Source organism: Dendrobium catenatum, unplaced genomic scaffold, assembly GCF_001605985.2.
Source record: "Dendrobium catenatum unplaced genomic scaffold, ASM160598v2 fragScaff_scaffold_621, whole genome shotgun sequence".
Lineage (NCBI taxonomy): Eukaryota > Viridiplantae > Streptophyta > Magnoliopsida > Asparagales > Orchidaceae > Dendrobium > Dendrobium catenatum.
In genome coordinates, this window is record NW_021319083.1 from 18808730 (window position 1) to 18825087 (window position 16358).

The window sequence follows — 16358 nt, forward strand, 5'->3', positions numbered from 1 at the left end:
TCTCTATCGATTGATTGCCTAAGTTGGACCTTCCACCAACTGATCACCACCGGTCCCGCAAAACCTTCTACCAATTACTCGCCATCATTGAATCATCATGATGTCTTATCGAACTTTACCACTATATCCGTCTACTCCTCGAACTCTTGTAATTTCACTTTGCCCAAAATAAGGGATGGCCCGATATTTGATAATTCACGCATATATTGTGAAATCATTTCAACTGGGCAAGATTATGTGGCTTTCCACATTCCGGATTTTCTATATAAAAAAATATCTATATTTTTATTTGTTTGCATGTTGAATCATCGTGTCTAATTAGGACTCGAATCTCTCTCTCTACCGTCATGAATTTTCTAATTTATTGTAAGTAAAAATTGTACTCGATTTGATCCATGTTTATGGATATGGATTGTGCTCCAATTGGGGTGGGGCCAGATGAAATTACAACCATGAGAGTTGTATAGGGACCCCATCTTATCCTTATGGCTGGTATTCTTCAATTTCCCCCCTCTATTCCTTAGAATTTCAACTCAACTACAAATCCATCATTTTTTTCATACTTCTAACCCGCAATAGATTAATGCAATAATCAAGAAGCTCTGAAATCAAATTTATGCAATTCTTAAAAAAATTCAAGCAAAATAGAACTTTGAACGGTGTTCAACAGTAAAGCAATGTATCATTTCTATTACAAATTTCTTCTCATTCAAAAAAAAAATATTTTTTTGAAGGCAAACATGAAAATTTTCTCAAATTTTCCGTTTAATGTACCCTTGAAATAATTCATCAGATATCTAATTTTCTGTGTTCATCTTCTTCTTCCCCATCCAATGGCTCTGAATCTCTGCCCTCATCCTCTCCAAGTTCTCTCTGTTACCCCAGAGAGAAGCCAAATGGGAATTCTTAGAAAGAACTCACCTTTACTCATTTCATTACAAAATCTCGGAGGGCAAAGCTCTCCCCTGCTTCAAAGCTACAGTAATGGAGGAAGCGCTTTTGTCTCTCGTGCAGTCAAAGAAAAGCAGACACAAACTTATGGATCGGCCGAAACCGAGATATCCGAAACCAATCCTTCCTCTTCAAAGCTTGTTCTTGTTGTTGGAGGAACTGGTGGTGTGGGTTAGTGTCTCTTCTGCTTCTCAGATTCAGTTTTATGTATGTTATATTTTGAAAATTTGTGCAGATTTTTCTGATAAGAATATGTTACTGACTGTATTGCTGGACTGTTTCTTAAATAGTTATTCAGTAAAGTTTGGGTTAGATTGGGAGAAAACTCTAAGCTCTGTGGCAATTGATTTGAGGGTTCCTTTCTCCATTCTTTTCACTCAGATTCACATCAACCAAACTTAGCATTTAAATTCGATTCATATTTCAAAAGACAGTTGATGTAAGAAGATATAGAGGGACAAGGATGCATTAGGTGGAAGCCCCTTGATAGATTAATTAGGGGCTGTTTGGTAGCAGGATTTAGGTCAGATTTGAGCAAAATCTAGCCAAACAGCCTAAAATGCAAAACCAAATCTCACGGCAAAAATTCCACCTTTTCGTGCTAAATCATGGATTTTTTAAATCTCCTTTTTTGCGGGATTTACAAAATTCATTGGCTCGAGAGGAAGAGTCAGCTCGTTGAATCCGCTCTACAGCCAAACACTCACACAAGATTTAATAAGATTTATTATGAATGTTACCAAATAGTTTTCAGGATTTAGGCTCCTTAGGGTTTCCGAAATCTAGATTTAGAGGATTATCGAATCCCTACTTAAATCAAATCCTGGGTGCTACGAAACAACCCTTAGGCAATTCTTAGGGGTCGCAACTGGCCCCATTCCTCATGTACAACCAGCACTGGTGGTGAGCTCCAGTGACTGCCCAACCAGGCTACCTATGGCTGACCAAGATCTTCATTGAACTTCTACCATCAAAAGGAGTCTAGATCTGTCTTTGATTTGTGATGAGGTCTTTTGGACTTGTGCAGTTCTTAAGGGGAAATATGAATATTTAAAATTTCTAGAATCCATTGCCCTCTGCAAGGAATGAAACTAAGAGCCATTTGTGGTGTTGAGTAGCTCTTAGAAAGACGAACATTTCAGGCACCATTTTTCATTGAATCATAATTTCGACCAAAAATTTCGCATAATAACTATGACTTGGCCTCTTAGGCTTCGTTTGGGACGACTGTTTCTTAAAGTAGCTTTTTTTAAAAAGCAGTAAGAAAGTCGTCCCAAACGAAGCCTATGAATCATCTCTATTTTTTGCATTGGGTTGCTCTCATCGATGCAAATAAATTCAAACTAAGATCTTTATCTGCATCTATATTTTTTGAAATGATAAAATCGAATACTACATTTTCTATGCAATACTCCAAATAACATTCTTGGTTATCTCAAATCTCTCCTTGGAATATCTATTAATTTCGACACCTAGCATTCATTATCACCCATCATAAACCGACGCTAACACTGAGGCTTCATTTAGGACGACTTTCTTACTGCCCCTTAAAGCAGTTTTTCAGTACAAAATTAAAATTTTTGTACTGAAAGGTACTTTAAGAATCAATAAAAAAGCAATTACAAACGAAGCCTGAATGTCTTTTGTGGCTCAACATTCGCCATCTCTCATCATATAGTACCCGTTGTCGATTGGCGTCAATGCCCGCTAACATCCATCATCTTGCTAACATCAATAATAGCTCATTGGCTACAATCCTTTTTTTCTTTTTTTTCAGGGCAGCTCATAGTGGCATCATTGCTAAAGAGAAATATCAAAGCAAGATTATTGTTAAGGGATCCTGCAAAAGCAAAATCCTTATTTGGCCTCCAAGATGAGAATTCTTTGAAGGTGCATATTAAATTTATGAAAAATGATATTTTTATTTATTCACCAAAATTGAATGTGGCCAGTGGCATAACTGTAATTTTCAGTAAAATAATGGGTACTTAATCATTGAATCACAATTCAGTTGTGTCTCAACAAAATTACACTGATTTTGCTTGATTTCTGTCTTCTCTCTGTTTGGTTTGATTAAACATTTAGATATTTTTATCCCTTTCTTCAACATTTTAAAATTTCTTATAGAAAACTAGAATAAAAAAATATGTTTCAGGAAATACTTATATAATAATTATTATGAAAGACTAATACCTTCTTTTATATGAAAAATAAATTGCAATTGAATATTATAACCAACATTTTACTGTAAATATAATATAAATTAAAAAAAAAAAGCTTTTTCTACTATGATTATCATAAAAAAAAAAAAAAAAATCGACTACCTAATAGAGTTAGAGATTAATGAATGAGTACTATTTTATTCACTTATATTAAGAAAGAAATATTTGATTATATTGATAATAAAGTAATCATATCAACTCTTTCAGAATATAAAAAGCAGGTATAGCAAATTATAAATTTGTATCATCTTATATTTTATTTTTATAAAACAACAAATTTAAACAATTTTTTCTTACAACTATCAAAATCATTCTCAAGTCCGGATAAGAAAAAAAAAAGTAAAGAGGATATTTACAAATTTAAATTCTTGTCCAAATAGAAAAAATTTCAGACTCTGCCACTGATACATTTGTATATGTTGGTAATTGCTAGATATGGAAGGGAGATACAAGGAATCCTGATGACTTAGATTCAGCCATTTTTGAGGTTTGTCCCTAAAATTCTCATTGAAGGAGAAATTATTCTGTGCGGATGCGGAACGTCATCCGAAAACCAACCAGAATGCGCCACGTCACCCTTTCGCTCGGTACTGCTGACATGGTTGCATCTAATTCGTCTCAGCTGCATCCGGGGTCCGCACAGAATAATTTCTCCACTGAAAGATTATATAGATACAATTAAATTTATAACCTATCTATTGAACCAAACTATAGGACTTGTTTCTTAGGGAGTGACGCATGTAATTTGCTGCACGGGCACTACAGCATTTCCTTCCAGGCGATGGAATGGAGAAAATACACCTGAAAGAGTAGGTAGGCTTATATTTACTACAGGCGTTCAAAATAATAATATTTTCTCTGAGTATCTGAGACTGATTTGTCTTTTGAAGATTGGGAGGGGGTGAGGAATCTCGTATCGGCATTGCCTGAAACAATTAAGAGATTTGTTCTCGTCTCATCTGTTGGTGTCACCAAATTCGATGAACTGCCATGGAGGTATGTATGATTATTTGAATTTTATATAATTTTAAGGTATTTATTTAATTCATGTTTAATGAAATTAGGATTTTAGTTTTGATTTTGAATAATTATAGACTTTATTTAGAGTTGATTGGAGTTAAATGAAGTTGATTTTAGATTTTCAGGGATTTTATTTGATTTATGGAAAATTGTTGAAATTTAATTAAAGAAGAAAAACACTAAATCTAATAGTTATTTGAAAGGTCAATTAATGTCAAATCAATGTATTTGATTATAAGATGTATGACTCTAATTTTTTATGTTTGAGTTTTATCCCAAAAGGGATAGTGGAGTCCACCCTAGATGGACTAGGTTAGCTAAGACCCAAGTCCTTAATTATTGTTCTTATATGTCACTAGTTAATGGGATCAAAATCATTGTTTACTAAACCTTGAACATTAATTACAATCACATCATAAAACAATCAAGAATAAGATAAAGTGCTCTAATACTCTATGGAATGATTATAATGAAACATTAAAGTCATAGGTCATATAGTGACCTATGATCTCAAATGTTTCACTATAAAAGATAAGATGCATCAAAATGAATTAAGGATATTTGAAAATGTAGGCAAACATTATCAAATGAAATTTAACCCAAATTGAAGTCAAAATTATGTATGTTTTGGAAAGTATGTATATAAACCTATATACTAATAAAAGATTTTTTTTTTCTTAAAATCATACATGATTATGATGAATGAATATTTTTCAATGGAGGGATCCTCACTGATTCCATAAAACCCTATCATGCAATGAATGGATTTAATTTGAATTATTTATGATTTTTTAAAAATCAAGACCAAATCATGATCAAGACTTTTATAAATTTATAATCTAGTTGAGATTTCTTCAAAAAAGCTTGAGAAAATTACGAGAGATCAATACTAAACCCTAGAATACCTCTGCAAAGTTTTAACTCAAAATAATATGTATATTTTTATTTAAAATTAAAATAGGGTTTTCTGAATAGTTACAATAACTAATAACAATAATACTCAAAGTAATTTTATTTTATTTTTAAAATAAAGTATATGAAAATACAAACAAAATAAGCCCAAAAACTCTGAAATGGTTTAGAAATGAAATTACTGTCTAATTTTGAAGTTCTGGACATTTTTTTTTTATTTATAGCATTTAAAATAACTGGTCAAATGGCGGCGCTGACCCAGACCCGATCCTCCACACGGCGCAACATGATTAGGCCACGCATACGACGCTGGTTAAGCGGGCCAGACTTACTTATCCAATGCGGCAGGGTTTCAAACCGTTGGATCTAATAATGCGCTTATCCAATGATTGAGATCAAACTCAAGATTGATCTCAACTTAGAAGGATCTTATGGCCAGGATCAAGCCCGCGGTTTGAACAAATGGCCTAGATCTGTCTGGATGAAGATCTGAGCATCTCGTGATTTGCACTGGAATAACGGATCGCAGATCTAACGACATCATATCCATTGATCTAAAATAAACAGATCCAACAGCTAGGGTGTCGTCTTCTTTTTCCCCGTTCAATTGCAAACCCTAAAAATATTTTTCTTCATTCTCTCAAACTTCCAAACGAAATAGATTGAAATTTTAATCATATGTACATTAGGGTCTAAGGAAAAGTAGGGAATAGTTTTCTAAGCCTTTGATGCAAAATATAAAATATTGTTTAGGAACCTAAAAAAAATCCTAGGGTTAGAGATATATTGTAATATAACAGATGGATTTGGATGGTTTAGGTTTCTCTGAATTTGTAGATTGTCCACGCTTACTTCGTTAGGAGACTTTGAGCCCTGAGAATGCTTCTAGAAAGAAATCCAGCAACTGGGACGGTCTTAGCTTCAGTTCTCCTTTCCTCTCATCGTCGGCAACTACGAAACCATAGGAAATCGATGGGGAAATGTGGATGAAACTATGGGATTTCAAAACGAAAACCTAGATCTCTCTAAGAGTGATTGGAGTAGGAGATAGGTCCCAATGATTGAATCGCATCCCATTTTCTTTATACAGCTATTTGGAGCCAAAAGGAATGGTCTGGATTGCTTAGGCAAGTCACTGTGATGGAGGACATCTATCCCAAACAGTTAGGGGGCCGGGGGAGTAGTTGTACTAACGGTAAGGGCAGATTGTCCTTCTCACATGGAGGGGGACCACTCGAGTTGGCTGAGCTATTTGGAATCAAAACCAACGCTAGGTTAGGTCAAGTTGAGTCTAGAGAAGCTTCTGGAAAGCTTTAGGATAGCTAGATAGGTCTGGTTTAGGCTGGGTGAGTGAATTTGAATGGGTTTGACCATGAAAGCTCTCTTGAGCTCTTGTTGATTGTTTGAATAGTCAGCAAGGGTCAAAGCAACTGGGCTGGAGTCTAGGTGTGGTATAGAGTCATTTGGATTGAAGCATGGGTCTAGCTTTAAGCGGGGAGGTTGGGTTCCATATGTTTGGTCATGGGAATAATTTTAAAGCTTAAGTTGACTGGTTTGACCAGTCAACCTTAAGCAATGTTGATAGGAAAGAGAGCAGGTGATGTTTAGGTGTAGATTTGATGGAGTATGAGAGGTTAGGGAGTGTGGATTTAATGTATAAGAAAACGAGTCCCTGTGTGATATGGTTTGATCGTGCTTGGGGAGTTGACTGAGTCAACCCGTGATGGTTTGACTCAAAGCATGTTTGGGAAGTATTTTAGCTATATTTCAAAGTTGTTTTGATATGATAAAATGGTTGATTGAGTCACATGCAAGAATTGGATCAAAGTAGATTGGATTTTACCAGGTTTAGGTCCAGTTGAACATGTCAATTGGTGACTGGACCAAGGTGATCAACTGCACTCAACTCACTAGGAGAATGATTCAAGAGATTTTGGGTGAAGTTTAGGAACAAGTTAGAGACCAACTGAAGATGATCAAAGTGTATATAATCAATTGAGCTAGCTTGAGTAAATCAAGCTGACCATTACATGCTTCAGAAATCTAGTGATATATAAATTGTTATATGAGACTTTAATGAAATGATTTAGATATTGACTGAAATCTAAGGATCAGTATACTACACTAGGTAGCAGGTTGTGGTTCTTAATGAAGTGAACTTGGATCTTGATTGAGGTCAGGGTATGGATGTTTTGTAAATTTTTGAAGTTTTGGGCATTAAAATTAATCTTTTAATCCAATGATTGGCTGCCACCGTAAATTCCAATCTTTGGCAATAATTGGGACGAACTGTGTTGTGGCACCACGTCGCATACCATGTGTTGCACTCTGGACGGTTTACTTAACCATGTTGGATCCATCGATCGGGATTACGTGAAATCAGCCAGTTAAAAAATGAACTGAAAATTTAAATGCCCATAAGTCACAAAAAATGCAATTAACATAGAGTGTGGCACCTTAATGTTTTTAAAATTAGCCATTTAAAATCCAACTAAATTAAAATGTTAAGCCTCAATATAGTTGGATCACTTGAAATGAGCTAATTTGTTGTTTATTATATGAATTGGCTCTTACTAGATGAAGCCTTTCACAAAACCTGGATTTTCCTTCTAGGTTCGTCCGTACGAAGTTGGGTTCGTCCCGGACGAACAGTTGAAAGCCTTTAGACAGAGAGCTTCGTCCAGGGACGAAATTGATCATCGTTCGTACGATGACAACCTGAGGAGATCATCCATGTATGAAGAACAAATTTCGTTTGTACGAACTTTGTTTATGAACAACCCGAGGTGATTGTGACACCTCTTAGCTAACAAACATAGAGAGGTTATAGTTAGGTCGACAATTTCTTAGAAAATCTTTTGTATTGCATTGCATACAACTTCGTGGGTGGGTTGGTCGTTAGTTAGGATATTTCTAGCTTTGTGTTTGGTTGTTTGTTTTCTTTGATGTATTACAGTATCATCAAAATGTTATCTTTTGTAGGTGTTCATATGTACAACCATTGTTTTTTTGCTTTTACATAAGTTATACAACAAATATTTAAATTAATTAAATAAATTAATATTTGTGATGTGATATTTCACTTAGTATACTTTTATAGCACTCTATGTTATGCTATGCATTATGAAGACTCCATTTAGTATTAATTTTCTTTTTCTATAATTTGGGAGAGTTTTATATATATAACAATAAGGAGCAAACAATTGTTTTCTTGGTATTCAATTTGAACTTCATCTAATAATTTTCTTTCCAATACCCAACGAACATATATATATATATATATGTATAGTACTTTAATATGTTATCCTGGCTTTGCTATTGATACTTAGGATTAAATTTTTTTCATCAGTTTTCATAAATTAGAAAATAGCTTAAATAGTGATTAAAAATATTTACTTATAAATTAAGGTAGGGATGTCAAAACGAGTGAATAAGTCGGATTCGGACCAAACCGTAATTAGATCAACATGAACTCGACCGAATTAAAAAACGGGTAAAAAATGCGGACCCGTACCCAACCCGCAAGCAACCCGAATGACCCGAACATCATAAAACATTTTGATTTTTTTTATAAAATATTTTTACTAATAGGTTTTAGATTAATTAATAAAAATAAAACAATCATAACAATAAATTTAAAATTTTAAGAAAAGAAAAATTAAACGGGTCAAAATTGGGTTGGTGGGTCAACCCGATTTCGACCTGTTTAAGAAACGGGTCAGAATTTTAAACATGAATACAACCCATTTGAAACTTTTGGGTCGGTTTATGGTCGAGTTGTCAAGTTGGGTCATTTTTTAACGCCCCTAAATTAAGGCTCTCTTAAGCCACTCCTTTTAAGTAAAATCTACTGCATGCAATCAAAACTCTCCCAACCATTGGTGCACTTTCAACATTGTTGATTTAATTAAGTGGCTCAGGTTATATATAATTTGGTTGTCTAATTTAATTCTTTTTAAGGCAATTATGTATACGACTAGAGATTGTAAGTCTTTCATTTTCCCAAATTGACCTTTTAAAATTTATCTTTTTAGAAAATTTAAGTATTCCGTCAGGGGCAAACATGAGATTGCCTCAGCATGCTGAAATTCATGATTGTTGATAGAATGTCTCATTGTTGGGTTGGATCAACTATCATAACAATTCAATGCTTACAATCTTGATAACTTCGGATGAAATATCCATTAGCTCCTTATCGTTGCTATTTATACCCTTTTGTAGACTTCTCACTCCCTACACACAACCCATTTGAGTCAATTGTATTTCTTTATTGACTTTGGTGATTCAACAAATTTAGCATATATACTTCTTAAGTGAAAAAAGTTCTTGCTTGATCAGGGTGGTTCACCAGCTGCTTTTTAGATTGATCAGTTTTGAAGCATAAACTACACTATAAGTGTTGCGTCCTGGAGTATTCACGACGGTAGAAAAATATATAGTTTAACGTCTTAGCATTGTACTAAGATCCAGCACACAAGCATGTAATAGAGAGGGTGTAGCGTTCATAAGAGACACGAGAGTTTTTACATGAAAACCCCTTAAAAGGGGGAAAAACCACAGGGTCTAACCCAGTTTGAATGAATCCACTAGTATTTGCAGTCAATTATAAATGAGGCACTTCCTTAGGAGAAGGCATTGGCTTGATGTCACAAATGTACATCATATAGAGCACATTACATGGTGGGAGTTATATAGACATGTTTGCTTGGTCGGCAGGACCATAGTCGATAGGATGGAGGTCGGAAAGACTGTAGTTGGCAGGAGACCGGGGTCAGAAAGATCATTGTCTGGCAATGTAGGTCGGAAGGACCGTAATATGCAGGAGACCAAGGTTAGAAAGTCCGTTGTAGTAGGGGGGTACTCTGGTAGAACTCTAGGCATCAGGTGATGCCTTGACAGAAGTTCAGGCCTCAGGTGATGGTCCGGTAGAAGTTCGGGCCTCAGGTGATTGTTCGACAAAAGGTCAGGCCTCATATGGTGGTCCGGTGGAAGTCCGGGCCTCGGGTGGTGGTCCGGCGGAAGTCCGGGCCTCAGGTGGTGGTCTACTGGAAGTCCGGGCCTCATATGGTTGTCCGGCAGAGCAACGACGTCAGGTGGTGGTCCGACAAAAGTCTGGACCTCAGGTGGTGGTCAAGCGGAGCAACGACGTCAAGTAGTGGACCGACGGAAGTCTGGGCCTGGTGGTGGCCTGGTGGAGCACAAGGCCTCAAGTGGTGGTTCGACGGAGCTCATGGACTCAAGTGGTGGTCCGGCGAAGGTGAGGGCCTCCATTGGTGGTCTGGCAGAGTTCAGGGTCTCAAGTGGTGGTCCAGCGGAGCAACGACGTCAGACGGTGGTCCAGCGGAGGTGAGGGCCTCCAGTGGTGGTCCGACGGAAGTTCAGACAGTGGTCGAGGAGGAACTTCTTCCTTCTCTTCTCTTCTTGCTTGGATCCCTTTTCAAGAGAAATGAGGGGTCTATTTATAGATTTCTGGAGTGGCATGACCCGTAAATAGGTGAGAAATCAAGAGTAAATGGGGAGTGGTGGGATGAATGACTGATGTTGAATCCCTTGAATCATGGATCGTTTGACTTTGATTGACATTTGAATGTCTTAGTGATGTCAGAATTCAGTGATCTTGGGCTCGTTGGATTCATCTCGTCGAGCCTCTCGATTCGACTATAAGCATGTCATGTTTGGAAACCATTTGGTAATCTAAATTATGGTTCAAACCCTCCAACAGCGCTTCAGACCCTTGATTTGGACCCATTCGGGCTCGGATTGAGTCAAATTTGGTGTCGTTGGGCTCGTATTTCCGAGACGTTCTGTTTGACAGTAAGTTTACTGAAATCAGAGTTAGGATGATCCCAATTTTAATTTCGGAAGTTTTCAACTTGATTTTGCATCGAGATTTATGCCCGATCAAGATAATTTTTTGATGACGTATCAATAAGGTTAATAGTCCTTAAATCATTATCTTTTTTTTTAATAGTTAACCCAAATAAATCAAAATAAATGCATATTGTACTTATAGAGATTTGATTTTGGAGATTTTATCGAATGTAAATAATCTTATGAAGTCAGTCCCTCTGGGATATAGAGTAACCCATACTCCCTAGATTTTATTTTGAGCTAACATGACTTATTTTGAATGTTTTACCACATGACTATATAAGATTTATTAAGTTTATCACTTTCGGCAAAATTTCTTATATCTTCTTATGAATCTTATATAAAGATGAACAATTTCATTTCATCATCTATTTTCCACACCAACATGAGATATTGAGAAGCTAACTTCATGACTTTAACATACAAGTAACTTTCTTACTGCTTTTTAAAGCAGTTTTTTTAGTACAAAAATTAAAAATTCTCTGCTAAAAAGTTTCTTTAAAAAATAGTAAGAAAGATGTCCAAAATCTTATAACTGGATTGGATTCACCAAAATCAACCAACAACAATATTAGTTAAATTTAATGAGCTTTAATTTCCTCTCTAACATCGTGCCATAATTAGTTATTATACCACAAATATTGGGGTTCTTGGTTGGCATAAAAAATAAAAATATATAATGCCACACGATGCTTAATTTCCAATAAGACCCATAGAAGGGACATGTCCTATTGTGTTCTCTTGCAACAGACCAACCCAAGATTAGACATATTTTCTTCTTTTAATTAAACTTAAAAAAACACAATAAACTACAAATTGCTGATAACTTCTAGTGTACACAAAATAACTCATCCACAAAAAAATATTTTCGTTTCTCATAAAAAATGTATATATCACTTTATAATACAATACATAACAATAGACTAAAATACATAAGAGAGCAATTTAACTAACTAACCATGATTGAAAAAAAAGAACTACATATACAGACTCAGATATGTAAGATCTTGACTCAGCTACTCTATTGACTATTTTCCTTCCCCATATCCTAAAATTGAATGCAAATGAATTGTGTGCCAACACAGTTCAATAGGTCACACTCACCGATATAAATATAAGTTTTCATATAAATCATTTATTCAACATTCAGATGAGTTATAAAGTAGCTCATAACAATCACTGTATGAAACCGAGTAGTGCTTCAATTATGAGAAACTTAAAAATAATACATGAAAGTAAATACATCATATATTATAATAGAAAGTAATTTATTTCCTTTAATCCCATATACCTCCCATCATAAATAGACCCTTATGACTCTTGCGGTGGCATATTAGAAAATATGACCTTATTTCTCCTAATGCCCAACACTAGACCAAAATGTGTATATAAGACTAACATAGAATATACACATAACAAAAGAATAGAACTTTGTGTGCCTTTAGTATCAGAATAGAACTTCCCCCATACACACTGAATCTTCTCAGAATCATACATTTCAAGCAGGTAAATATATAATTCATTGTATTGTAATGGAAGAAATATAAATGAACTCTTTTCAGAATTTATTTAAATACTTTGATGATTGTCAACAAAATACACTATTGAGCAAAAATTCACTACGTTAAACAATTAACAAGTTACTAGAGATTGTTCAGAGCATTGTTTTGTGGTTTTAATTGTATTACAATATTATTTTTGGGAGCCATAATGATTTTCTAATTTGTCAAAAATATCATAATTTTCAATTTACCTACTAAAAACTTCCCAAAAAATACCTAAATGTTCATGATTATCATCTCCATAATATACACAAAGTTACACGGTAAAAGTTTTATAGATATCAAGTTATCCTCATTTTTTTTTTCTAATAGAATTATAAATTAAATCATAAAATTATTGAAACTCTTGTATGTTTTAAAAGTAAGATAGACAACATGCTATATACCTCAAACCTGATAACTTTCAGAACTAGGCCATCAGCTAAAAATGGACTTGAGACAGCCAAAATTGGCTTTCGCTCTCTACAATTCCTCATCTCTCTCAAGCCGACTACCTCAATGGAAATGGAATGAATTGAATAGTGAAAAAAAATATTTTTAATATTAAAATTTGGCCAAACTTCACGACGCCCAATCATGCGAGCTGTATTGTCCCTCTAGAAGACCCCAACATTGTAGTGCCCCCCTCCCCCAACATCACAACATTTAATTAAATGGCCAAAATTATAGATATCACAAAGCTACGACACTGCCTATCCCAACGCCTGTGGCTCCCCAAGGAAAAATTTTAATATTTGCAAAACATGCACACAAACTACGTTGACCTGCTTTATAACACGTATATTTTTACATGCATACACAAATATTTTTAGACACATGCAAAAGGGTTTAGAGTTAGAAATTCAATTGATTACCTTGAATTAGATCGAGCAAGAATGGGTGGAATGGTGAATTGTTCTATACGTGTTACATTATAACCCATAACATGAGGTGACTAGCTTTAAACCCTATGATGACCATAGGAGTCTATTTGACTTAGGTTTTGTTTGAAACAATTTTAATTGTAAGAAAAACAATTAAAAAAAATAATGTGTCTGGAAAATAGTTTTTTCATTACTTTCAAAACTTTTTCCTTTAAAAAAACTATGTGTGAAGTTAAGTCTGAGAAAGATCTTTAAAAATAAAATATAGAAAAACTTAAGCTATTCAAAACAAAGTCCTAATAAAGTCATTAAAGGAGACCATTGATCATTCAACTCCCATTCTCAAATCCTCTCTTTATTAGATTTGATCATGGATGTCCCTTTGTTAAATTTATCCCTTCTTAGTCCTAATTGGTCATACTATACTAACTTGATGGTATTAGCACTTAATATATTTCGCATTGGTTTAATTGCATATGATCATCTTTGACTTCATATTATGGTCAAACACAACGAGCTTATAATTGATTATGTCTAATGAGTCATGGTTGACTTTATTTGTGATCTTTGGATATAACTTCCAAAGCAAAAGTGTGTTGAGCTCATACATATATTCTCTATTGCTTGAATTGTACTTTGAGACATTGAACCTTATAGGCAAATTTCTTTAATTTTAGAAATTAGGAGGCATATATAGTCAAATTTCTTTTAAACAATAATTTCCATTTACATAATTAAACAAAAATAGTATCAATTTGCTTAACATGTTTAAATGAATTAATGTTAATTTAATTTTTTAATTAATGCATATATATCTAATTTGCTTGAATATTAATAATCTTTGTCATCAATTCAAATGATACAAATTTAAATAATTTAACAATAATTAATATTCTAATTAATCATTAATCAGTAATTTATAAAACTAATTTAATATAATACTTCACATTTAATCAAATTAAATAAAAAGTTCACTAAATTTTTTTAATTTATTCTATTTTTAATTAAACTAATATTAATTAATAAATGTATTTATTTATTAATATATCTTATTAATTGATATCAAAAGATATTAGTAGCTTTAAAAAAAAAGGAATTTTATAAAGAAAATTATCTTTACACCCTTAATGCCCAAACCCTAGTTTTTATTCTCGCAAATATATACTTTCTTAAGTGCTAGAACCCTGAACTCTCGAACTCAATCCCTCGAAGCAAGGAAGCGAGGGTGTCGCAATCAGAGATCTCTGGAGAAGGCGAAAGTGAATTTGTAAAACTTTCAGATTTAAGTTAAATCCATCCAAAAGTAGGATTTGGTACGCTGGAAGTGGAGTTCTTGTTTCGCTCTCTTCCACGACGTTCTTTGCTTGGAGTTCCCATTCACACACTTTTTTGACACTATCTAGTAAATCTACCAAACTCTAGAAGTCAATAAATCTGATATTTACACCAACAATCGAATAACAATGGATTTTACTGGACGGAGATGAGATTTAGGGGACTCTCAAATCGTGTTTGGCATGATTTATGCTAAAGCATGCTCAAATCTTGCATAAGTCCCGTTGTCTGGGGTTGTTTGACAACAAGTGAGATTTAGACTTCGTTTGAGATGACTTTTTTACTGCTTTTTAAAACAGAGTTGTAGTACAAATTTTTTAATTTTTGTACTAGAACTCTGTTTTTCCAAGAAGCAATAAAAAGTAAATCCCCCAACGACGCCCTTAACTTTAGTGAGATTTAGTAAATAATTTGTAAATTTAGATTTAGTAAATCCTGAAAACTGTTTCCTTATAAAATGTTTGGTAACATATTTCAGGATTTATGACACTTAAGATTTAAATGTGAAGAATATAATTATAAATTTAAAATAAATTAATGTGTTATGAATTAAAATAAGTACAAGCCAATCATTAATTATTATTAGACTATTAATTAATATTAATATATATATTTTAAGTTATATTATTAAAATAATTATATATTATTAATTACTAATTATATTATTAATTATTTAATTAAGTTAAATTGGAAAATTGATTTATGTATTAATTACACTATTAATTAATTAATTAATATTTAAAATATATTAATTAAGCAATAATAACTTAGAGGCGTTTAGGGTTTGCCTTTCATCTCCTAGTGGTTGCTGTTCGGCTTCGTTGCTTCGCAGGAGCTTGTAGGAACTAGAGATTGCACGCGTCGCGCTTTCGGCTCCTTCGTGGCTGTTCGACTTCGCTCGACGACTTTCCCTTCCTATCGGATCGGAAGTTACGACATTTTGATCGGAAGCAACAACGGGAGCTCGCTGTCTGTGAAGGTAACTTTCTACCTTTCGCGCGCTTCTTCGGCCAAATCCCATAAATCCGCCGAACCGAGGGATTTAGTAACTCTGGGATTTAAGCCGGATATCCTTAAATCCGGGATTTACCCATCGCCGGGATTTAACGCGCCCACAAAAACCATTTAGCTGGAAGCGTAAATCCGACTTTAATCCTGCTGTAAATCTGATACCAAACAGCCCGAGTTATGACATTGTAATTTTTGATGTTTGGCTTAAATCCTGCCACTAAAAAGCCACTTCAGCTCTTGCTGTTTTTCAGGCTTGGAGTTTTCGGCTGCGATGACACGGCAAATGACGTTTGGTGCTTAATAAGAAAAACCTTGCGTGAACCCAGTGCTAAACCTATATCCGTTGAAATTGCCGTAGTTTGATCAGCTTCCAAAATGTCCGAGGCGCGGTTGCGACCTGATGAGGTTCTCTTTTCATTAAAAATTCAAACTTTAATTATTTCATTTTTAATTGTTCCATTGTGATGGTTCCACCGAGTTCTATTGACAACTGTGTTTCACAATCTACATTACTGTCTAATATTCCAATTTTCTTCCCAGGGACTCGTTTTTTTTGAAAATGTTTACCCGGGATTATTCCCCATATTGTTTTATTTTCTATGATATATATT

General features: G+C 34.3%; 2 protein-coding genes across 4 annotated transcripts in view; both read left to right on the forward strand.

The window, feature by feature from the left end:
• The first annotated feature begins 688 nt into the window (after nucleotides 1-688).
• LOC110112339 lies at nucleotides 689-16110 on the forward strand. The gene is made up of 6 exons (XM_020844535.2): nucleotides 689-1122; nucleotides 2729-2841; nucleotides 3607-3660; nucleotides 3902-3986; nucleotides 4064-4169; nucleotides 15999-16110. The coding sequence occupies exons 1-6, from the start codon at nucleotides 834-836 to the stop codon at nucleotides 16108-16110; spliced, it is 759 nt and encodes a 252-aa protein (XP_020700194.2). The 5' UTR covers nucleotides 689-833.
• LOC110112331 (DNA-directed RNA polymerase I subunit 1) overlaps nucleotides 15579-16358 on the forward strand; it is a 112413-nt gene continuing 111633 nt past the window's right edge. For 2 of the 3 annotated variants that reach the window (XM_020844523.2, XM_020844525.2), the window contains exons 1-2: nucleotides 15579-15715; nucleotides 15982-16152. In XM_020844523.2, coding sequence (XP_020700182.1) covers nucleotides 16123-16152 — 30 coding nt within the window. In that variant the 5' untranslated portion in view covers nucleotides 15579-15715; nucleotides 15982-16122. The remainder of the gene's footprint in view (nucleotides 15716-15981; nucleotides 16153-16358) is intronic. The other variant, XM_020844524.2, reaches the window with a different exon arrangement.